Source organism: Kwoniella pini, chromosome 3 (genome assembly GCF_000512605.2).
Source record: "Kwoniella pini CBS 10737 chromosome 3, complete sequence".
Classification (NCBI taxonomy): domain Eukaryota; kingdom Fungi; phylum Basidiomycota; class Tremellomycetes; order Tremellales; family Cryptococcaceae; genus Kwoniella; species Kwoniella pini.
Genome location: NC_091718.1, coordinates 1,807,658 through 1,830,660, shown reverse-complemented (window position 1 = coordinate 1,830,660; position 23,003 = coordinate 1,807,658). Strand labels below are relative to the sequence as shown.

The 23,003-nt window shown below is 41.8% G+C and overlaps 7 protein-coding genes across 7 annotated transcripts; 5 read left to right on the top strand and 2 right to left on the bottom strand.

Moving 5' to 3' along the window:
• Window positions 1–30: 30 nt before the first annotated feature.
• Window positions 31–3,425, bottom strand: I206_102878 (uncharacterized protein; the record flags this gene model as incomplete). The annotated part of the gene is made up of 11 exons (XM_070202648.1): window positions 31–209; window positions 276–579; window positions 692–790; window positions 857–1,005; window positions 1,059–2,271; window positions 2,340–2,678; window positions 2,738–2,947; window positions 3,007–3,024; window positions 3,087–3,167; window positions 3,226–3,246; window positions 3,306–3,425. The coding sequence occupies 11 exons, from the start codon at window positions 3,423–3,425 to the stop codon at window positions 31–33; spliced, it is 2,733 nt and encodes a 910-aa protein (XP_070058749.1).
• Window positions 3,426–3,838: 413 nt separating this feature from the next.
• On the top strand, window positions 3,839–5,270 carry I206_102877 (uncharacterized protein; the record flags this gene model as incomplete). Its single annotated transcript, XM_019154977.1, has 5 exons — window positions 3,839–4,045; window positions 4,101–4,151; window positions 4,200–4,315; window positions 4,381–4,477; window positions 4,554–5,270. The coding sequence occupies 5 exons, from the start codon at window positions 3,839–3,841 to the stop codon at window positions 5,268–5,270; spliced, it is 1,188 nt and encodes a 395-aa protein (XP_019012380.1).
• Window positions 5,271–7,540: 2,270 nt separating this feature from the next.
• I206_102876 (uncharacterized protein) lies at window positions 7,541–10,645 on the top strand (the record flags this gene model as incomplete). The annotated part of the gene is made up of 3 exons (XM_019154976.1): window positions 7,541–9,150; window positions 9,222–10,446; window positions 10,559–10,645. 3 exons carry the CDS (start codon window positions 7,541–7,543, stop codon window positions 10,643–10,645), a joined length of 2,922 nt encoding a protein of 973 aa, XP_019012379.1.
• A 543-nt stretch (window positions 10,646–11,188) lies between these two features.
• On the bottom strand, window positions 11,189–12,277 carry I206_102875 (septum-promoting GTP-binding protein 1; the record flags this gene model as incomplete). Its single annotated transcript, XM_019154975.1, has 7 exons — window positions 11,189–11,248; window positions 11,315–11,392; window positions 11,464–11,583; window positions 11,671–11,823; window positions 11,881–11,959; window positions 12,038–12,121; window positions 12,201–12,277. 7 exons carry the CDS (start codon window positions 12,275–12,277, stop codon window positions 11,189–11,191), a joined length of 651 nt encoding a protein of 216 aa, XP_019012378.1.
• A 737-nt stretch (window positions 12,278–13,014) lies between these two features.
• I206_102874 (uncharacterized protein) lies at window positions 13,015–15,330 on the top strand (the record flags this gene model as incomplete). The annotated part of the gene is made up of 5 exons (XM_019154974.1): window positions 13,015–13,405; window positions 13,464–13,599; window positions 13,671–13,762; window positions 13,822–15,122; window positions 15,187–15,330. The coding sequence occupies 5 exons, from the start codon at window positions 13,015–13,017 to the stop codon at window positions 15,328–15,330; spliced, it is 2,064 nt and encodes a 687-aa protein (XP_019012377.1).
• Window positions 15,331–15,930: 600 nt separating this feature from the next.
• Window positions 15,931–20,539, top strand: I206_102873 (uncharacterized protein; the record flags this gene model as incomplete). The annotated part of the gene is made up of 13 exons (XM_070202647.1): window positions 15,931–17,807; window positions 17,872–18,220; window positions 18,271–18,318; window positions 18,499–18,670; window positions 18,734–18,992; window positions 19,055–19,065; window positions 19,115–19,239; window positions 19,297–19,414; window positions 19,468–19,560; window positions 19,626–19,646; window positions 19,708–19,883; window positions 19,947–20,425; window positions 20,479–20,539. The coding sequence occupies 13 exons, from the start codon at window positions 15,931–15,933 to the stop codon at window positions 20,537–20,539; spliced, it is 3,789 nt and encodes a 1,262-aa protein (XP_070058748.1).
• Window positions 20,540–21,208: 669 nt separating this feature from the next.
• On the top strand, window positions 21,209–23,001 carry I206_102872 (uncharacterized protein; the record flags this gene model as incomplete). The annotated part of the gene is made up of 2 exons (XM_019154972.1): window positions 21,209–22,691; window positions 22,745–23,001. The coding sequence occupies 2 exons, from the start codon at window positions 21,209–21,211 to the stop codon at window positions 22,999–23,001; spliced, it is 1,740 nt and encodes a 579-aa protein (XP_019012375.1).
• Window positions 23,002–23,003: the final 2 nt, after the last annotated feature.

Sequence of the window (23,003 nt, the reverse complement as noted above, 5' to 3'; positions counted from 1 at the left end):
GTCCGATGCTAAATCACATTTTACTATCATTTACGCAATGACTTCACCACCAGACCATTCTATATCCGGTAACTCTTTCTTCCAATCTATCTTATCTAACTTATCAGATTCCAGCCACTGGAAAGCAAGTGACAGAAATGCTCGAGCGAAACCTGGTAAATTGGTTTCCGGCAATGCGTCGTTGAAATGTATGATCGTCATGTGCGGGACTGACCGTTCGCTCAATTATCAGTCATATTCTGATATCAAATCAAGTGGAATTCAAAGATACTCACCTAGCCGTTGAAGAACTCCATCTGGCACCTCTTTAGGACCATCTCCCTTTCCTTTGCGTTTCTTTTTCGCTTTAACAAATTCACCTTCGCCATCGCCTTGCCCGCTTGTCTGCTTTTCATCCGCAGTCCCCCTCACGAAGCCGGGTATGTATTCTGCCAGATCATTTCCCAGTAATATACGACCTGGCTTGTTACCTAATGCGGGAGAGAAATTGGTTTGTAGCAAGGACTCATAGAGCTGTTTGGGAGCGTGAGGGAGATATAAAATATACGATTTGGTGGGCGAAAGAACATGTTTCCCAGTCTAAGAGCAATCACGGACATAATCAGCGTTTCTTCAGTTGATGTGAATAGGAGCGCATTCCACGGCTCTGTCACTTCCTTGGGATCAATTCCAGTTCTGAAAAGCGACTTACCAAATTTTGTTCGAGATGCGTAATACCGAATGCCTGTAAAACCTTCTTATCTCCTTCATCAGATACCGGATCAAAAGCTTCAATGTTTATAGCGGCACACTAAGAGAAGGAACAAAAATATCAGTAAAAAGAAAAATAAAGTCGGACCGTGATCGCCAAGCTTACATTCAACGATGTAGCCAGTTCTAAGATCAGCGCCAGCTGTATTTGAGCTGTCCTTTCGGAAAACGGTTTACCAATTCCTAGACAAAGTACACCTATTCCGTCTGGCGCAGGTGACGACGCCAGTATACCCTGAAGCTTGTTTATCAAGTCTGCTCAAGGCGAATTAGCAAAGCTTACAGTGTGATGGTAACATTAATCTCACCCGACCAGTTCTCGCCCCACTTTTCCAACATTTTCTCTTTTTTCTCTTTGATGCCTTCGACAACCTTCGCAACCTTTTCTTCCGCGAACTCATCAACGACATCGACTTTAGCCTTTCCTTTACCCTTGCCCTTTTGTTTAGGCATACTGAATCCATCATCTTTGTCTTGAGCTTTCCCTGTCGGCGGAGTTATGTCTGATCCCCGACCCTTACTTAGTTTCTCTTCTTGTTCCGCTCTTGTGTCATGGATGGAACTTTGGCCTTTCTTGGCCGCTTTCCTAGCTTCTTTCAACGCCAATTTCCTATTTTCTTCTTCAGCCTTCTTACGTGCTTCTTTCGCTCGACGCTTGTCTTTTTTAGACATTTCGGACGGTCTTTCGCTACCTTCTTCTTCTGCGTCACTCTTGAGGTCATCGTCTGGTATGGGTGTTGATGGTGAGGTGAACTCATCGGGTGTGCGTGGCAGAGATTCAGGATCAGGATCCAGCAAGTGTTGAGGGGTTGGTATGTTCTTCGATCTTTTAGCTTTCTTCTTGGATTTCCTCGATGAGTATTCTACATTTTCACTTTCTTCCAGAGCCAAATCGACCAGTTCGTCTTCAAGCGCATCAATCTCGATGTCTTTGCTCTTTGCGACCTCAGCCTCAGCCTTCTCACTCGCTTCTACGCTAGGTGGTGTATCGACTTGGGCATCTTCAAAAATCTCTTTCTGCTCTATATCATCGTCTTCATCGGAAACGTTTCTCGACTCTCCATTGGCTTTAGCCTCAGCCATCATCTCCTTCTTCAGCCTCCAAACAGCTTGTTTGTGCTTTTTACTCCGTTCATGATTTGCCCAACTAGCTTCACTTGCAAAGGTTTTCGAACAAGCTACACATTCAAAAAATTCTCCTCCCATACCATCATCTAGTCTTACTCCTGTCCCATCTCCGTTTTCTTGCTCTTCCGTATCTTCGTCCTCTTCCAAATCCTCTTCATCCGATTGTCGCCCATCGAGCTTCTGCCAAGATTGTTCTTCGTACTGTGCAGCTGATCTCATACGCTCTTCATGCCTTTTTCGAGCCGCGTCGGAATCGATGCCTGAGCCTGCTCCTAACGGTGTAGATGAACCAGATTTTACATTCGACGATTTGGCTATAGCTTTCTCCTTCGCTATCTTTGCTTGATGTGCTTTGTACCTCGGATCTCGATGTTGTATGAACGAGACCAATTGCTTGATGAGTATCAAATCAGCTTCAAATCCAGCTGACTCATTTGAAGCGATGCAAATTAGTAACTCACTCTGACGGTATCGTTGTATTCTTTTCTATAGTCATCCCTGACTTTCTTGTTCTCCTTTTCCATCAATCTTCGGATATCTCTCGATTCAGCTCGTTCAATATCCCATTTGGCAACCCAATCAAACCTTTTCTCTGTCACAAATTCGGTCCACACCAAGTAAAAGTCCCTGACCCAGATTTGAGAGTCTTTCTCTGCTCTAGTCGTTCCTTGTGCGGGAGCGTAAGAAGTTGTCGAATCACCGAAAGAGGGATATGCAAGTGAGGGTGAGTCGGGTGAGATGTGAAGATCTTCATCTGAAGCCAAGAGAGCGAAGAGTGTTCGGTAAACAGAATAGAAACCCTACCATTGAGTTCAAAATGAGAACCAGCGGTCGGGAAAGGCTTAATGTAATTACTCACTTCGTTGGTGTCATCCATTTTCCTAGCCAATTTCGGATCGAAGAATCTCATCAATTGCTCCAACCTTACTCCAGGATCTCCTTGTCTCCTCTTGTTCAATTTTGATTTAGGATCATTCGTAGCTTTATCTCCTGATCGAACATGATCAAATATGTCATCGTCTGTTGCAGCCACAGGTACATTTCTATGGTTGTCATAGAAAGCTCGTTCCTAACCGTTGTGCAACCCGGTTAGCATATATCATATGGCATACTGAGAAATACACTTACATTCGGATCGCTCAATATCTATTGTGAATCAAGCAAATTAGCAATAGTTTACGGTCAGAACAGACGGACGGCGCACTCACTTCATAGGCTTGTTGCAAATCGGCAAATAATTTGGTAGCTTCCTCTATACGATGCGGATTCTTGTCGGGATGATTTACCAGCTGTAAATAACAAATCAATTTTCCGCGCACTAATCCTGTATATCCGCCTTGAGCTTACCGCAAGTTTTCTATATGAGCGCTAGAATATCAGAAATATCATGAGTGCTAGGTCTTCATGGACGAATCAACCAGTCTCACCTTGATCTCATCTGCCGTAGCATCTTCATCTACCTGTAAAAGTTCATAGTAATTTGGCGGTCTTTCTTCTGTTGAATCATTACCTCCACTATTCGTTGACCTCGATTGATCGTTACCCATCCTGCCGCAGCCTGCAATGGACTATACCAAAAACGATCGTCTGTCTGCGAGGGCACGAGGAATATTAGGTGTTCGATGCCAAGTCAAGTTAGTTGAAGAAGCAAAAGGAAGATGAAATGCAATTGAGTGATCATTACGATATCGCCAAAACAGAGGAAAATCTAAATTCGGAGCCGAGCGATCAGATAGCACGTGGTATTCCAGGGTCAAGAAGAGACGAGACTGATTTTCAAGAGCAGAGTAAATGTGTTATTATATATTAGTTTGTTTGATACGTTGAGCTATGATCTACAGGCTAAAAACCGGGAATGAAACAAGCATGGTGAAGAGTGTCAAATATAAAGTGTGAACCAGGATTACATTTATCTTTTCTTCTATCTTTCCACTTAACCTCTTTATAGTCCTAAGTCGAAATGTCCGCTTCATGGCACACCAATGACCATACCCCTAGTGGTCGTGGGTTATCTGTTCCACTTAGACGTACAGGTTCAGTCACGAGAAGTAGAAGTACATTGACCCCTTCTGTCAACTCGAAAAGAAGTTCAGCCTTTCTCAACACGTCAAGTAACGTGGAATTCGGAGTCACTTCTCCTGGTGTAGCAAGTGACTTAATGAACGAGGTGAGTCGAACCTTCTAGCTCAGACTATAAACAAGCGGTGACATAAATCTTGCAGTCAGCAGGATTGAGGAAGACAATCGAAGGATTGAATAAGACGAATCTATCCGTAAGTCTCGCAAGATATACTATGCATCTCCTGACTTGTCTCAAGTAGCTTCGGAGTCGAATAGCCGAGCTTGAAACCCATATAGACCATAACACTGGTCCAGAGGTGGTAAAATTGAACAAAGAATTGGCAACCTTGGAGGACCTATTCGCATCAAGCCAAAAGTCAGCTAAGAAATTGCCGTACATTGTGATTGGTGTATCAAGCTGACTGTCCATAATGCCTTTAGAGCTAATGAAGCTCAATACGCTGAGAGTGAAAGACAGAAGGGTTACGTGAAGGAGTTGGAGAACCTTCTTACGACCAGCTTGGGATCGGACTGGCAGGTGAATGAAATCTCATTCTCTCTTCCTTGTACACACCCTTAAATCATTTAGATCGTTGCTCAAATGTATGTGGCAGGAGTCTCATAAATTATATCCACCTCTGGCCCCAACCACAATTGTGACAGCTTCAACCCCATTACCTCCTCCGAAAGCCGTCAACACACTACGGCATTCCATATCATTCAATGCTAAACGCTCGTCAAAGAAGCTAGATAGAAGAGCAAGCTCAGTCATGGACTTGGGCTTAGTAGGACTTCAAGCTGTTCAAGAAGAAAATAGGAATCCCGATGATACGCCTACAGGTGCCTTATGGAAGTTGAGTGGCTCTATTAAACCTGCACATGAAAGGCTAGAAGAAAAGGTCCTTTGCGCGTCACCACAGCCTGGACCAAGCACATTACTTTGCTCAACCAAGGCACAAGAAGACTCGATGGCGCATAGCTCGTCAGACGCGCAAACTCTATCCGGAATTGATGTCAATCAGCTCAACCAGGTCCTACAGATGTTATCTGGACTTAACCCTACCAAGTTGACTGATCTCGTATCGCGTAATCAGAGCGTGTCGAAGTCACCTGATTCCTCTGCGGACAACTCCCGCAGAGAGAGGAACGACCATATAAGAACGGTCCGAAGGATTCTGGAGAGTCAGCAGAAGATGCTAGAGGAACGAGAGACGAGATTGCGCGATATCTTAGAAATGGTGAGTTTGGTAATATCTAACCAGTGTGTATGGTTAGTTGACACAGCTATCTGGCGAGATAGGCGAAAGAAAAGGAGGCAAAATTTGCAATGACAACATGATATGAGACGCATCGGGTTTGTCGCTTACTGCCAAGTTACGAAGAAGAGGAACAAAGCGAATATGACATTAGGAGCTGTCTGACTGGTAGGAACGTTTCCGTTCAGGTAAGATAGCGAGGTTCCTTGGAAAGTCTGTACCTATTATGATGTATGTATCCCACCACAGTGAAATATGTATGACACGATAGAAGAGGTCAGAATGAGATTGGCTTCGGATGACTTCTGGAAGTTTCGAAAATAGGATCTGTTCACATGTTTCACCAATGCGGCAGGGAATAAAATCTAACAAATCATGAAAATCTATGTAAATTTAGATAAAGTCGTGGGAAGTGAAATACATACTTGTAATTTTCTTAAGGGCAAGGGGAAACCCCAATAACGTTAGTTTGAATTGTTTTATCTCGCTCTTTTCGCCTAAGGCTGAAAAGGTCCGACCCAGTTTCGGGGGTTTTTTATAATTCGCGGTTTTGATCTGGACTTTTTAAACTAGAAAATCTAGACCTTGACATAACCAAACCTGATCACGAACTACGGTTCGCGGCACACGCTAATCTTTTAAGCCGAGATCTGCTCTTATCCTGTTTTTCTTTGATAGAGGATAAAATCAGAGATGAGAAGGGGACCGAGAAATAAACGAAGCCTGAGGGGGTCTGTTATCTAAACGAAACCCTCAGACACGCGGTTAACTTGATACTTCCTTGACCCCCGTCTACGTCCTCGTTTGTCAACTTTTTGATTAGGGGGTCTGATAAATCAGTGACATGCAATGACTACTCATTGATAATCTTGAATGTAGAAGTCTTATTGATGTAAAAGTATATTAAACTACCCTCGAATAACATCGCCTTTCCTTTCGGATCACGGATGTAATTATAAAACCTTGATCATCAAGTTAGATCAAGGCTCAACAACACTCGAACCGAACGATACACACAACTAGCTAAATTTGATGGTATAATAACGCTTCGACCTCGCTCTGGACTTGTCTAAATTCAATTTGATCATCAAATTGATCCAAAGGGAACAAATAACAAAGAGGAAAAGAAGAAACAATTTAGGAGAACGCAGAAGAACTGTGCGCCCAACGTTAACCTTGAGACAATTTCATATATCGTCACCATCAAGTTCGGCATTGATCCCCAGAATTCATCACATAATCAGTTGCGCTATCAGATTTAAAATTATCAGTTTATCTATTCCTCGTTGGATCATTGATTCTTCAGGTTTAATTGAGAAGGGACGATCTACCTTGTGTTTGAGATAATAGTAAAACTGGTTCGACGGACTCCATTACACACATCTAGACGAAGAGGAATAATATTGAATGAATAGAGAAGTCCTTTGCCAGCAAAATCTGAGGTGAGTGCGATCCGTAACTCTAGCTAGGATACTCCATACCTTCCACTCCATCTATGTTATCCCATAAGGCTGATGCACTTTAAACAGTCAACCTCAAACACGACCAAAGTCAAATCATCGTCAGACCGCGCAATATCGCAAAGGGCCTAGATCACACTTCCCTTTCATTTCAATCACGCCTCGAGTGCGCTAGACAAGTCTTTATCCCCGATCAGCTTGCAGTGGCTTTTTCCCATTCATCTATCAAAGGAGAACGACAGTTGGGCAGACAACGTTCCTTTATCGTCAATCTCCGCGTCCTCAATCTCACTCAACTGTTCAGCGGGATTAGACCGTAGGCCATCTCATTCAGATCCATTACGACGGAATAAAGGAAGTTTGAAGACAATTTGAGCGGAATGGGATGGTGAATCGATCCTAAAGTGACGAAGAAGTTGGGATTGGAAGACATCATTCTGTTGAATCTGTTCTATCAATTGTTGGGATCTTCACTTGTCGACGAGTATCTGTCATTCCAGGACGCTTAGGTGAGTGCAAGTCCAGTTTTACCCTTCATGATCTGCGTCCTCCTTGTTGCACCAAGAGCAAACAAAGGACAGTAAGGAGATAATTACATCACCCGAACTTCATCGAACGATGATCCCCTGCCCTACTTTTTCCACACAGCCCTTTTGTTCTCACTTGTCAGATCTATCCGACATTCTAGACCTTTGATCGCCTCTTTCGCCCCGACTCCTTGCATTATCTCTACCAAACCCTGGTCTAACCTGTCCTCTTCCCCTGGACTCCTGGTCTGTGCTTTACTCTTGGACAATTTGCCTTCCAATACGAGTATCAAAGCTTAATACTAAACCTTAGTGTCATTATTTTTTCTAGACTCATCACCCTAGTTCTCCTTTCGCAATGGTATCACCACCATCATCATTTGGCTCACCCGAATTACTCTGTTCTCCCGCTTCTCCAACAATATCATTCACCAGCGATATTCCACCCGTACCTGACCCCAAGTCAGCTTCTGCATTCGGATCCACTTCTCCCTTAAAGCGTACTTCTTCGCCTTTTGGTGGATTAGGTCATCAAAGATCGCGATCAGAAACTGCCAATTTGCTTCAATCGGAGCACAACTTCTTCCACCAACACCCCAAGACGTCTCCACCGTCACATCTGAGCCCCTTCTCGGAGATGGTACACTCTGGTTCTCTATTGCATCATCAGACTAGCCGACATCAACGACCCACTCCACCCCTGCAATTTGGTTCAGCTCCGTCTGTTAGTCATTTCCCCGTAGGCGGACCTCACTCTCATAATCACGTCAATCCATATGGACCGACGTCTAGCAGATTTCAGCCGGGCACAGCGACATTCGGATTTCAAGGCAGTATCTCAGCATCATCCACACCGTCTCAATCACACTTTCCTAATCATACAGTAGCACCGCATTCACCTCCTTACGATCACACCGGTCCATCAACGTTACGGCGGTACGTCTCTCAAGCGCATCGATCGCAGTGGAAACTTCGTCAAAGAGCTGCATCAGGTTCGCATGATACGAATTTACCTTGTTCTCCCGATTGCACAGCCGCAGAAGCTCCTTATCATCTGCTGGACACTGTCATCGGCCGAGCAAGTGTCAACGACCTGCGCAGGACGACCGCAAAACCGACGAAACGGAAAGCGGCTGAGGACGAGGATATAGAGATGGAAGAAGAACTCACTCCTTCGGCAGCTCGTCCAAACATCCAGACTCGTCGCAGTCGGACAAGGATCTCTGCCACTGGGCCTGTCTCATCGCCTCGTGCCGAGCCACTCTCAAAACCCCTGATGTTCGATCGAAGATTGCTGCAAAGTACACCGCCTTTACCTCCTGTCGATCACCTTCGAGATCCGCCGGTGAAAGGAGACTTCTTTACAAATCATCACAAATCCGGTCTAGGTATATTTATGACCTCGACTGCCGTTTTGACTCAAGGTACTGAACCGACGACACCTTTCGATTCGCCTCGTCCATCATCCGCACCTGCTGTACCACTTCTCGAGCAACGTGATAGGGCTCTGAGCAACGCTTCCGCCGATTCCGGTATCTCAATTGATGCTTTAGGTAGCCATCACCTTTCCGGCGGCTTGATAGACCGCAGTGCAGGTCCATCGCTTGTCGCATCACCTCAGAATGTTCCCGCCCCGAACCACTCATTCGGCTTACCACCCACTTCAAGCCGGTTCTCGTCCTTCAGCTCTACGAGGCGATTGGATTTTGGGGAAAAGTTAGGCTCTATAGGTCAGATTGTTGGTGATGGGGCGGAGTTAACTTCTTACCTCGGTGAAGATCTAGCTGCTGCGCTCAAACAACGTCTACAACCCGAACAAAGCGAGATGGTTAAGGAAATTAAGAGGAAGGAAGAAGTGCTCAGCGAAGCTGAATGGAGCTTCGATGTACCAATAAATAAAGTATTCGGCGATGTCGTTCGAGATTGGGTTAAGGGTATCGCGGATAATGAACAGCTGCAGGTTGTAGAGTGAGTCCAACATGCGAGCGCTCAGCATCTCATACGTCTTCCACTAATATGATTGTCTATCGTTCGCACAGATATGGGTGTCATAAGGAAATTCCCAATGCTGTTCTAGCTGAAACTGTCAAAACACTAGCACTTCGAACCGCTAGACCTGGACAATTGAAAAAGGTTCTATCGGTCACTCATCAATGTAATGTCGATTTCGATACTCGCCTATTACAGGCGAATTTGGCCAATCATTCACAATCGTATCGTAAGATCAGAAGTATCCCTACACCGATGATCCTCACCTCTTTCAGCTTTTCCGGCTTTGTAGAACCGTCCCTTCCGCCAAATTCGATCGATGTGGCACTGTGTACAAATGAGCTCAGTAAGCTACACGGTTCAGTCCAACCAAAGCCTTTGTACATGTTCACTTCGCAAGCTGAGGAGCGAGAACAACGATCAGAAAAAGATCTTAGTGCTTGGCTGAAAATCCGGGCTAAAGAGGTTAAACCAGGTGGAGTCCTCGCGTGTTCATTTGCGGTAAGGACAGCTCCCATAATCGCAAATGATCGATCTCAACGACGAAATCAGATTCCAGAGGGGTTTGTTGGGTCAGAAACCCATCCACCTAAGGGATCTCCTGGAAATTACTCAATGAGTCTACCTACCTCGCCTCGAACATCGGTAGATGAAAGCGGCATCATAGGTAACAACGCCAGCATAACTCCGATGACTGAAATCACCAACAGTCCATTCGTATCTGGACCTCCACTACCATCACCTCCCATGACTTCCACTGGTAAACCTCGAAAATACAGGACAGATATATGGCAAGCAATGTCACATGCCCTATCACCTGCTATTCAGAGGTTAGTAAGTTTAGGAGAAATCAAAACTCAAGTTGCGCCTTTTCTGGTGGATGTACCTTTTTGGCCTAGAACATTGGAATCTGTACAATCAACATTATCGAAGAATTTTAACGAATGGGAAACTTTGATTCGACCTGGTCTTGAATCTGAAGTATCACAATCAGAACAACAAAAGATAAGTGGCTTGTCGTATGAAAGTGATACTGAAAATATGAATGAATATTCGAATGAAGAAAAGAAAGAATGGGAAGAATCAGGAATCAAAATTTTCAGATTAACTCATCCTGCTTGGATAGATTTTAAGAAAGGTAAAATTGATAGAAATGGATATGCAAAAAGAATTTCAATGTATGTTAGATCAGTATATGAAAGTCATCTTAAGAAAGTTTTAAGAGAAAAAGGTAGAATGGATATAAGTCAATGTGAAACTACTGTACAAGAACTTGTAAGTTTTTTTTCCCCCTTAATTTGATTCGACTTTGGTGATCAATCTCTATTATCTCGATATGACCCTCCTTGTAAAGATGATCAGCTAATTTGTCTTTCATATTAATTAGTTTAAAGTTCTTATAGAGAAATGCGAATTAGGTGCTTTAGATAATTTAGAAATTGATATTGGTATTATTGTATTAAAAAGGAAATGAACGATTTATTTAAAGGAATCCCTTATGAAATTTTACGAAACATACTTTTTATATATATATATAGTATGAACATGAAAGATAATATTAGTACATAATTCACGAATGTTGTATAGATAAAAGTGAATACGAATTATGTGAATGATGTATATCCTTTCGACATTTGTGAGTGAGCTATTCAAGTGCGTGATAAGATTTCCTGAAAGTAGTCTGTCTGCATTGTGTATACATTTGGCTTTTGGTGATTTCAAATAATGCTCCTCATGGAAATAATCCTAGCCCAGATAGATCGTAAAGAGCCCAATTGATTACATTACACATTTGTAAAAATGAAGAAAGAACGAAAAATGTGCGATTTTATAAACAAATTAGGTTGAGAACGAATTGGAGATTGAATAATGGATCATTATACCAAATATATATATCCGAGCTGTTCTCCCATTCGATGATGCACTTCAAAAGTAGTCTGCTTAGTTCTTTTGATTTCCTCTCATGAAGATGGTATCAACTATCATCGGCTCTATAATATCTAGAACTTCGGAGGGATCACACATCTACGTATAATAAGATTGGTTCGCCAACTTCATCGATTTCCGGTATGACGCACTAAATCATACCAAACGGTCAATTGATTTAACGAAGATCACAATGCCTCTCAAAAAGAAAGCTCACTTTTAGATCAAATGCTTTTGCTAATACGATTTTGAATATTTTCTGTACATTTATAGAATGAGATGTTGAGCAAAAGATCTATATGTACAATCAAATCTCAGCTTCAAAGTCACAACGATATGATGATAATGAGGCATTACATCACTCACCAATGGAGCGTGCATAGCTTTTGAAAATCGTTTAGCTTGTTTTGTAATTTCTTCTTGTTCTTCACGAGGAAATGAAGCGAATTGATCGTATTTTGTACCTATTAGAACGGGTATAGCCGTCTGAACAGATTGTAAACAGGTAAGATCAGTATTGATTGTAGCTGAATATACGCTCTTTTCAACATATTTGTCGAAAAATAAACTCACCTTGTTAAAACCTCTTGCTTGTCTATACCATTCTTTCACACTATTTAATGTAGCTTTCCTCGTCAAATCAAACATGAATAATATCGCAACAGCATCATTTGATACTAATGGTAACATCGAAACGAATTCTCTTTGACCACCTAAATCCCATATCTGATGTTAAGTTTAATCAGCATACTGTAAAAACCAAATTACGAAAAAGGGACTCACCGAAAATGTTATTTCAGTATTCCGTATCGTTATTGCCTTTTCCATAAAATTGACTCCAAGAGTCTGTATATAATCCTCACTAAATTTTTCATCAGTGTTTGAGACTCGAACAAGCGTAACGACGAATTGTCGAAATTCGCGAGAAGCTTCAACTTACTCAAAACTCCCTTCGACATATTTTACCATCAATGAGGTTTTACCGATTTGAGAATCTCCTACCATTCCGACTTTAAGTACGATGCTGTGAGTAAGATGATATGATGAGCTTGACAATATCAAACAATGCTTGCAATTCAAGCTTATAACCTTCACACACTCACGAATTCCTATCCCCCCCTTCACCACCCGACACCCTTCCACTACCTGATCCGGACGATATATATCCTTGGTCTGTCATTTTTGCGAGTCGTAAACGGAGTATTGAAGCCTGCTAATTGCAGTAGGATTATGAAGAATGAAATCCAGTCGTTACACTGGGTCTATATTGTCGCTCTGTTGAGTGACGAGGTGATGCGGGAATTGTCTGATTGAAGCAAAGGAGTATTACTGATATCTATCGTTTCGAGAAATGTTTATACTAGAAAGTATGCTGCTTGTCGATGCTATTTTGAAGCGAAGAATTACGTATGAGGATTGAGAGAATGGAATGCCAAAGAAGGACTGACCAGTCCTGCTGCTTCAACCAGGAGATTGAGCTCGGACCTGTTTGGTGATGATCAAATGATGCGACGACGACAATAAGTAATTATAAGCCAAGTCGTTTGCGTGTAATCGTGAGTGTTCGTGACAGAAGATAAACGAAGATGAGGATGAGCTCTATAGGAGTGATTTGTGTCAATTGGATATTTGACTAGCAGAGCAGTATTGTTTTTTACTTTGAAGCTATACTTACGAGTACTACTTGAATTGCGCTTTGAAGAATAACAAACGCGTCGATGATGTTATAATTATGGAATAATGAAAATACACCGTATAAAAAGTGGGTAACTAAATTACATTTCATGTTGATTTCTATTCTTCGAGTGTCATTCTCGGAACATGAGCATTACTTTTGGCCTATCCTAGATTAAAAGTCAACTTGACCGTAAATAAATTGCTCATACCAGGAAATTATTCACGAAAAGAGCAATTACCATGTCTATTACAAGACTGGTACGCTCAGTACCTCGAAGCATTGCTCATCAACATGTACGGCAGCTCGCAAAATTGCAACCGAGACTCGCACCTGTATCGGCAAATGAATCTCGAATATACAATCTCCCGTATTCTATAATCGTCCCTGCGAATTTGACCAGACGCCATGCATCGACGGCTACAGCAATCCAACCTCCGGAACCTATACCGGTACCAGCCGAGCTAGTGACACCCCCTACCAGGCCAGTCCAAGGTGCGGAATACTTGATACCGGCATTGAAGGAAGTTCAAGTTCTGTTAGATAATCAAATAGGAGGTGACGATATATGGTCAAGAAGGATAAGGAGCACTCTGGTCGATCTGTCTGTTGAGAGACCAGGAAGGATAGCAGGTAAGTCCACTCCATGAGCTCCTCGGCCACTATACCACCGCTAACATGGGCTTGCCAGTCATCGGTGACGAGCTTGCTGGACCAAGAGACGTAGTTTCCGCCTTACTGCAAGATCCCTTAGCCGATACTGAGGAAAGCAGACGAGCACTTTTGGCAAGACATGAGGGTTCGGATATAGAAGTCTTCCAAATTGGGTACGCTCCTTCTTCCCGAGGATAACACCGCTGTTTCAGATGCTGAGAGACTGATCATTCTCGTATTGTAGTCACGGATCTTTACCGCATAGAGAGCCGGAATCTTTGTCTTTATCCGCATCATGGCTAGAAATGTCTGGCTACGATGTTATCGAAGTGAACAGTAAGTATCTGATGTTTCAAGTGATCCTCGAGAAGGAATTAGCTCATAAATTTCGACAGCGAAACAAGCAGAAGAAACAATTACCACACTCCTCTCAACCGACTCGTTGATGATAATCCTCGACCCTATCCGACTGCTGGAGACTTCCCAATTATCTCACATATTGCCTCTTGCGCTTGCAAGAGGTTCAGTCCATTTCGTCATCAACGGTCATCTACCTCCTCATGCCTCTCAATCATCGATAGAAACCAAATTACGTGATCAACTTTCTCGGATAAAGGTTGAACCAATAAAGGAGTCATTTTTCAACCCAGCTGTCATGCCTGTGTCTTTTATCAAAGCCGAGAAAGCACTGAATGCTTTGGATGCTCTCGCTGCCGGCTTACAAGATCATGGACCGTCAACCTCTACATCGAAAACAAGAGCTTTCGAGGTCTTTCAGCGGGAATTCTTGGAATCTCACATCGGACCTCTACAATCATCTCTTCTCAGCTCGCTGCAGACCATTTCTGAGCCCCAATTATCAACCGCACGTCAAGTCACCGCATTAGCACTATCTCACGTCGAGAAGATCATATCACATGATCGAGACGTTGTTAAAGACGCACAACATACCGTATCGGAGCTGCGTCGAGGGGCACAGCAAGGAGCGTCAAAAGCTAAGCATCTGAGCGTAGCCAGTAGGGGCATAGAAGGTGGTTTGGTGGAAGGCAGTGTGGAATATGATATGGATCGAGTAAAAACCGGGTTAGAAGACAAATTCATAGGCAGATTAAGTTGGTTAGGGCTTATAGGAAGAACGAGGGTCGATGATATTCAATTTGAACTTTCAAGCTATCTATCGAATCAATTTGGTAAAGATCTAGAAAGACAGATTATTTTCGAGACTGGACAATTATCGAATCTACAACTTCACTTAGATCATAATTCTGATCATATAATACGGCAATTATCACATTCAACCAATACATCTACATCTACACATCCTTTCACTTCACCTTTACTCTTGAATCACTTATCTACGTTATCATTATCTATCCCCCCTCTATCGCCTACATCACTGTTAGCTCCAATAACAACAAGGAGGGAACAACTCTTAAATCAATCAATACCGAGATTACATTCTTCTGCTCAACGAGCGTTGCTCACAACATATGCTACGTCTCTATTAGGAGTATCATTATCTTGGATGAGTTATGTCCCACCTATGACTTTGATATCAGGTGCAACAGCAACCGGATTAGGTATCTTGAGTATCGTAGCTTCTTTAGCGTTTGGTCAGAGATTATGGGGTAAAGCTCAAAAGAAATTCTGGCGAGATTGGAAGAGAATAACGAATATGATGAAAGGTGATTTGGAGGTGAGTCAATTTCACATTTTAGGTAGTAGCGGCAACCAGTACCCTTGATGATGAAACTTTTTAGACCCGCTTCGATGCCGCTTTGCGTACCCAGGTATTGGCAAAACCGCTAGTAGCAGCTGACGGGTTGGAAAAACTGATTCAGAAGCGTGAGAAGAGGTTGGATGAATTACAAGATAAAGTCAATTCTATCAGTAAGAGGATATAGCAGAGCTCCCGGGGTAGGTTAGACATTAAAACACCTGGCGAGGACGAAATATTTGACTGAGAAAAGTGTCGAGATTGGGTGTAGATGTCACCTTGATACTTCAAGAAGCGTGACCACTTGTAATACCTTGCATCTATAAACATGAGCATGTATATCTGACATACATCTTATACGAGAGCTACAGTCTTCCCATATGGTTTGAGCGTCACTACTCGCGTCAACAGAGTGAATACTGAGACAACCTCAACGTTTGAATGGAAAACGCATTCCCCAATCGTTTGCTCATTTCCTACAACCTTGTCACTTAAGAAGAAGGACAATAAGCTGAATCTATGCAACTTGCTACCGTACTACTGCTCAAGTTGCGCAGGATGTCCTGTAAAATGTACTGATTGATTGGAGTGAGTCACCGTGACTGATTATAATGATTTCCGGGGTAATCCGGGGTAATCCGGGGTTTAATGATGAATGAGATCTATGGTAAGCCGCAATTTGGTTTGTTTACGCAATTTCAGTTCCGCTATTAATATCCCTTTTATCTGTGGATTGACGAAAGCATTATGAACATCGTATATTGTATATAGTCAGAAATACTTCAACATGCCTCATCAAGATGATCCTGGTCCTTCAAGTCATGCACCTGAAATACATATAATCTCCACACCAGACAATTCACCTGAATCTGATCATCCTTCTCAAATCCCTTCACCAGGTTTACCTTCTCCAGCTGAATCCAGTAAATCTCATAAAAAGGTAACTCAAGTTACAAGTCGCTCACGTAGTCGTTCGCCTGTAGGTAGAAGTCGACTTTCTTCACATCATGAACGACATGCTTCTTTCGCTTTGTCAGTGCAAGACGATGATCAAGATTTACCAGATTCCAACTTGAATCGAATAGCAACCGCATATCCCCCTAGACCAGCAGATACCGATTCTAGCAATTCAGTAAAAGAAAAATTGAAAGATGAAACAGAAAAGAAAAGTTGGATCAGTAAAGCTATATTATTGAGCAGATTGAGAGCTAGGAAATTAATTGGACATAGATGGTTTATGTGGGTTGAACCTAAATTAACTTGGAGAAATATGAAACCTGTTGCTAGAGGATTCTTTTCTAGTTGGGTAGGATTATTATTCCTTTTAATCGTACCTGTTGAAAGAGCTATAGGAAACGCTGCTTTCTTTTCAATAATTGTGGCTTTCATGTTACCTCCATCTCAACCTGTAGTTCAACAATTTGAAGTCTACCTAAATTTATTCTTTTTCAACGCATTAGCTTGGGCTTGGGTAGCTTTAGGTGTATTTATAGCTGGAAAAACAAGACAAATTACGGATCCTTCTAAAATAGCAGCTGCAGAAGCTAAATATTCTTATCTTCAAAATACTAATCCAACAACATATAGAGAAAGGATTTTATATGATGGAACATATCTTCAAGCAAAACCAGCTGTAATTTGTGCAATATTTTTAGCTGTTGGAACTGGAGCTGCATTATGGTGGAAATTAAGAACTCAACCTAGTCCAGCAACTTTCCCACTTGTTCTTTCTTGCGTTCTTATTGATATTGGTTTAACAACAGCTGTATTTTATCCTTATAACCTTTATACATCTGGATTACTATTTTTCTTACCTATGGCAATTCAAGCTGGATTAGGTTGTTTCGCTACTTTATTTATTTTCCCAGAATCAGTTGGTCATTCTTTTCAATTAAAATTTCCAGGTATTTTAAATCCACTCGCATCAGCTATGAAATCAATTGAATCATTATTTCAAGAAGCTAATTGGACTTCTGAAATATCCGGCAATGATGATCTTTTAACAACAAATGACGCAAAGAGGGAAAAGGGATTCGCAGAAAAATTAGAAAGTTGGGCTGAAAGATCAAAAGATATTAGAGGTCAATTATTACAATCTTTAGCTGGATTACCACCTCTTAGAGCACAACAAAGATACCTTAATGTTGATTTTAGTTATAGTAGATTATCAGGAGAAGATTTAAGAACTTTATTTGATTTGTTAGCACTTGTTCAAGCTAGATCAGGTGGTATGGCTTTCTTTTTTGATGTAATAGTTACGAATGCTAGACATACACATTTAGATTCTTCTGCTTGGTCAGTATATAAAGTAAACGCATCACGTCCAGGTTCAAGAGCAGCTTCAATCAGAAATGAAAGTTTTCAAGATGAAAGTAGAAGACAAAGTTTAGGTGATGAACATTCTCATTCTAATTTAGATGGAAATGTTACTCCTCCAATTGATCATGATGATTCTACCGATAATCTAACTCACGAAAGGAATGGGTATTTCAGTGGAAAAAAATTACATTTCGCTTCTTTTATCAAGAAAAGTGGATCTTCTCATGCTTTAAATAGAGATAGGGGTAGTCACGTATCGTTATTAGATCATCTTCGGAAAATTCAGCAACCAGTGGGAGTATATGAGAGTACCAGGTACATGGATATTGAAAGAGCTTTTGCTAGGTGAGCTTTTGAAACTTTTACCGTTATTTCGAGACCTTTTCATCCAGTTAAAGCACACTCATAGTGATACCGAACATGTGTTGGAACAACTCAACATCCTCTCTAGAGGATGTTTACCAGTCATAAAAGCTTGCGAAGCCGCCTTGTCAACATCTACAAATTGGATCTCTAACTTAAATCGGGATCGAAAGATAATACCTAGATTCCATACAAAAGCTAAGCAAGCTATTCTAGCGAACGGAACGAATGAGAAAATATACAACGAAGATACTAATAACCTCGCTCGAGTCATCAAAGATCTTCAAGCTGCCTTGGATGAATTTTGCATAGCAAGAGTTGAAGTGATTAAACCGTACAGGCATCTTTTCGATCCGAACCACCCTGCAGATGAAGGTATACATGGGCGTGATAAGGTGGGTAAGGATTCGTTTCACATAACGAGTAGGAGCTGAAGTCAATGTAGACCAATTTCAGAGGTCTGTTTCAAAATTTCGTAGCTCAATATCACTTGGTGAGTGACTTTGGCGTTTGGTATAGTGGTTTTTGTATTTATGTTGCTCGAAATCCGGGTTCTGCCGTTTCGTTGCAATCAAGTTGATTGTCCCTTGGGCACCAAATGTGGTACTAGTCAAGAATGATAAGTTGTGTTATATCACTTTACTGGGCTAACAGTATATTCCTTCGCCCGCAGATCGAATTCACAGAAGCTTTACTCAACCTACTTCGACAGATGCAAGAGCTCGATAAATCTCGTCAAAAGAGGAGATTTTGGTATCCTCGCATGTCCAACTTACTTGCTCATCTTAGGCATACACATAAGGATAAACATCTGACTGATGGTGATGATGGACATGATAATGATGGTGAGTCGGTATGCTCCCACAATATTGACTTATAGGTAGCTAATTACGAATCGATGCGCTCAGCTGCATTTTCGAGAGGCGACGAAGATGAGGATCTTTTCCTTGGAGAGGCGAAAAAACGTAATCCCGAATATAAACCTTTTGAAAACCCTTACTTGAATGGTATTTCCCGGTTAGCCATGTTCACAGATATACTGGGAAGCAGAAGTTTTATGTATGCTATCAAAGCCGCCATTCTAGGTGCTTTGACAAGTTTACCGAATTTCATCGCTTCATCAGCGAGCTTTTACTATTTCAATAGAGGGATCTGGTGTACTATCATGTGAGTTGTATCTCTCGGAACGTCAAACATAGTACGTGACTTACTCAGCGATGCAATCTTAGGGCACAATTGAGTAAGTAGTGTTCGCCCTCTGCCGGTCGACCAAGCTCATGTTGGAATAGCTTTGGCTGTATTTTCCGGAGATACAACCGTAGCATGGCTTGGAAGAGTAGTAGCCTCTTTCTGGGGTTGTCTTTTCGGAATGGTAGCCTGGTATATAGGTAGTGGATCGGGTAAAGGTAATCCTGTGAGCGGCTATCCGGAAACAACTAATGTGGGTTATATGGCTCACGGAATTGCGTAGTATGGATTAGCAGCGGTTTGTGCTGTCACTTTCCCGATCGCGATTTTCTTTAGAGTACATTTCCCAGGTCAAGTCTTAACCGCTGTTATGACTCCTGTTACATTCGGTCTGGTCATCGGTAAGTCTGCCTCGATGACGCGGCAGGGTTCCAAAGCTGACCACTTTGTTCAGGTTACGTGAGTCGCGATGTTAAGCTTGATGTCAACTCGATCTTGACTGTTCCTACGCCTAGTCTTACTTCAATGGTTCGATCGGACCCCTCACGTATGCACAGTGGGGATGGGACGTGGCATGGCGTCGATTTGTGTGTGTCTTGATTGGTATCACAGCAGCTTGGGTCTTCTCGTATAGTGAGCATCGTCTCTCTTGCTCGTACGAGAATTGAATCTATTGATTTATTGGAAAATCCAGTTCCTCCTGTATATTCTGCCAAGCGAGCCATACGGAACTCTTACGCTCAGACCATCAACGCGGCTGGATCAATATTCTGCGATGTTTTGTCACACGCCAATGATCATCACTATCGACTTCACGAAAATGACGAATTGAGACAGAAATTGATAACATGGCGAAGCAAGCTGAATAAGGTGGGTCAGGATCAACGCACACGCCATTGATGTTGAGCTAAACTTCTCCACCGGCATGTGTAGCTTGGCGCTCGACATAACTTCGCTTCGAACGAATACTCTTTAAGAGGTCAATGGCCCGAAGAGAGGTACAAAGCTTTGTTAGACACTCTGCAAGATTTGTTTTCATTGTTATCGCAATTGAACCATGTTCTTACTCAATTGGATAGACCTTGGCGTAAAGCTTTACTTGACAGAACTAGATTATCTGATCCAACTTTCTTAGGTGATATCCTTGCTGTTTTGTCAATGTGCTCCACAGCTTTAAGAGCAGGTACAGCTCTACCTCAAATTACACCTAGTCCATTAGTTGCTAGGTTTAGAATGGGTAAAACAAAAGGATTAGATCTTCCTCATGATCCAACTGATCCATCTGGAGAATTACCAAGTCTAGTCACTGTTGATGTGTTAGAATCGGACAATTACTTAAGATATGCTTTGGGTATCACTACTACTTTTTCCCTCATTTCAAGATTGGATAGGATCGTTGTTATCTGTAAAACGTAAGTCCACCGAGTTTAGAGAAGTTTAAGCTGATCTCTTGTTCCATTCATAGGTTGTTAGGAGAGAATTTCCATATTTCTGGATTGCATCTTGAACAGAATACTAGGGTATAATATCTATGTGATGCTTGCTGTGCGGAAGGCTGGAACGATTCAAAGGTATTTGTTGTTGTATTCATCATATAAGGAGTCAAGATTATGGTCGGTAATGTTACGTAAGATATTCTATGCTGTGCTGTGCGCCTTGGCGCTGAGGATGATGAGTGTGTTGTGAATTGTGATCTGGGTGGCTTAGCGTGTTTCTCGTTTTATACACTAAAAGCGGAAAGGAATATCGGAGGTTGCCACCCAAAATAGATTTAATCATCCCATTCGAGGGAGAAACCAGAACATGGTGAACATGGGATGAAGAGTATTCACTCAGGGCAATACAGGAAAGTAAGCCAAAAAGACAAGAGTTTAAATCTTTTCAAAAGAACACTTTATACGTTCCCGTATCTCCCGTGTTGGTACAACAACGCACAGTGCCCAATGCAACATTAGGTCACATTCCTTGCACAGACGAATGCTTTTCGTTATCTCATCATCATACTTTCTCTTCATGCATTTTTGTTTGGCTTCCTTTCGTTTTGCTTGTCGTGCACTATCCATCGTCATAGATTGTTGAAAACTTGTATATATAGGGGACGATCAAACGATTTGACAACCCACTCGTTTGATACGAGTTTGTTATTTTTCTGTCAATCGTACTTGTGATATCTATCGTTACAAGGCTGTGGAAAGATGAGTCTGGCACTCCCCAATCAACAACAACAACGCAACGATCCATTCTTAACCCCAGGAACATCCCCTTCAACCTCAAATGACGGTCACATAGAAGCAGAAGCTGGACCATCAACCTTTATCGCACCACCACTTCCACCTCGACCTACACCAGCAGGAAAGAGAAAACCTGTACCTTCTTATCCTAACAATGGTTCTCTGGAAGAACCTATTCCTCGATTATCCGCTCCTGCTCTCCCACCAAGACCTAATCAACAGCAAGTATACAGCATAAATGCAGATCACCCAACTTATCAAAATGATAATATAATTGATCAATCTCAATTACCACCACCACCGCCTGAAGCTTATAACGAGAAGTATGGACCTTATCCACCTAAAAAGAAGGGAAGATGGTGGTATCCTGCTTCAACAAAAGGTAGAAGATGGTGGTGGGGATGTTTAATAGCTTTGACATTAGCTATAGCAATTGTTATTGCAGTTTGCGCTGCTGTATTTTCCAAGAGAAATTCATCAAATGATGACGAAGCTCAAAATTCAAGTGGTTTAACAGGATCTTCTGGATCATCAGGAACAACAAGTGGATCAACAACAGATGGTGGACATCCATTATCAATTGCAAATGGAGGAGTAAATATTGGAAAACCAGGAGATATTGCAACATTTGGAAAAAAATCAACAGATCATTTCGTTATGACAACAAATAGATCAATTGCAGTAACTCGATTAGATCCAATTGTTAATCCAAATGCACCTGCAAGTCATTTACATAGAATTCACGGTTCATCATATTTTACAGCAAATTTAACATCAGCAACTGAAATGCAAAAATTAGCAAAATGTACTACAACTGTTGTTCAAGATGATAAATCTGCTTATTGGGTAGCTGAATTATATTATCAATGGTCAAATGGAAGTTTATCAACAATTCCTTTAGATAGAACTTCTTTATATTATTTTCAAAAAGCTCCAACAGGTGAAACAATTTATCCATTTCCAGATAATTATAATATAGTAGCTGGAAATCCAATGAGAAGAAGTGTAAATTCAAGTGATCCAACTTCTGATGCTTTTTGGTGGCAATGTTATAGAGGTAATGGACAAGATACGAAAAATGAAGGATTTCCTTCAACAGATTGTTCAGGTGGTTTAGTTCAAGCTATTCAATTTCCATCTTGTTGGGATGGTGTTTATGCTGATGACGCAGATTATTCAACACATGTAACTTATCCTTCAGATGGTACAAATGGGAATAAATGTCCAACAGATTTCCCAAAGAAATTCATAACTTTACAGTTTGAAACGGTCTTCGCTACCTATAAGTTCCCTTTTAACGGTGCTGGAAAAGTAACTTGGGTTTTAGCAAATGGAGATACATCTGGATATGGTATTCATGCGGATTTTATGAATGGTTGGAAACCTGATGTACTTCAAGGTGTTCTTGATGATTGTCGATATATGAACTCTACGACTTTTGCCTCGGGTCAGTATCTTTCTGAATTCGAATTGCAATCAGCTAATCTCCCCCACTTTTAGCCGCTGACGATCCAGCAAATTGCCCTCATTTGAACGCGACTATTGATCTGGACGTTACATACGGTTGTAGATTACAAACTCAAATTGTGGATGAAGACGTAGGAGAGCTCAACCCCATACAGTATCTACCAGGTTGTAACGGCATTTGGTCAGGTAATACCTCTAAACCCGCTTGTCCAGGTAATCACATTGAAGGAGGTTACTTGGATTTGACCGATCCAACGGTATGGGTCAACAATGAACCATATAGATCATAGAG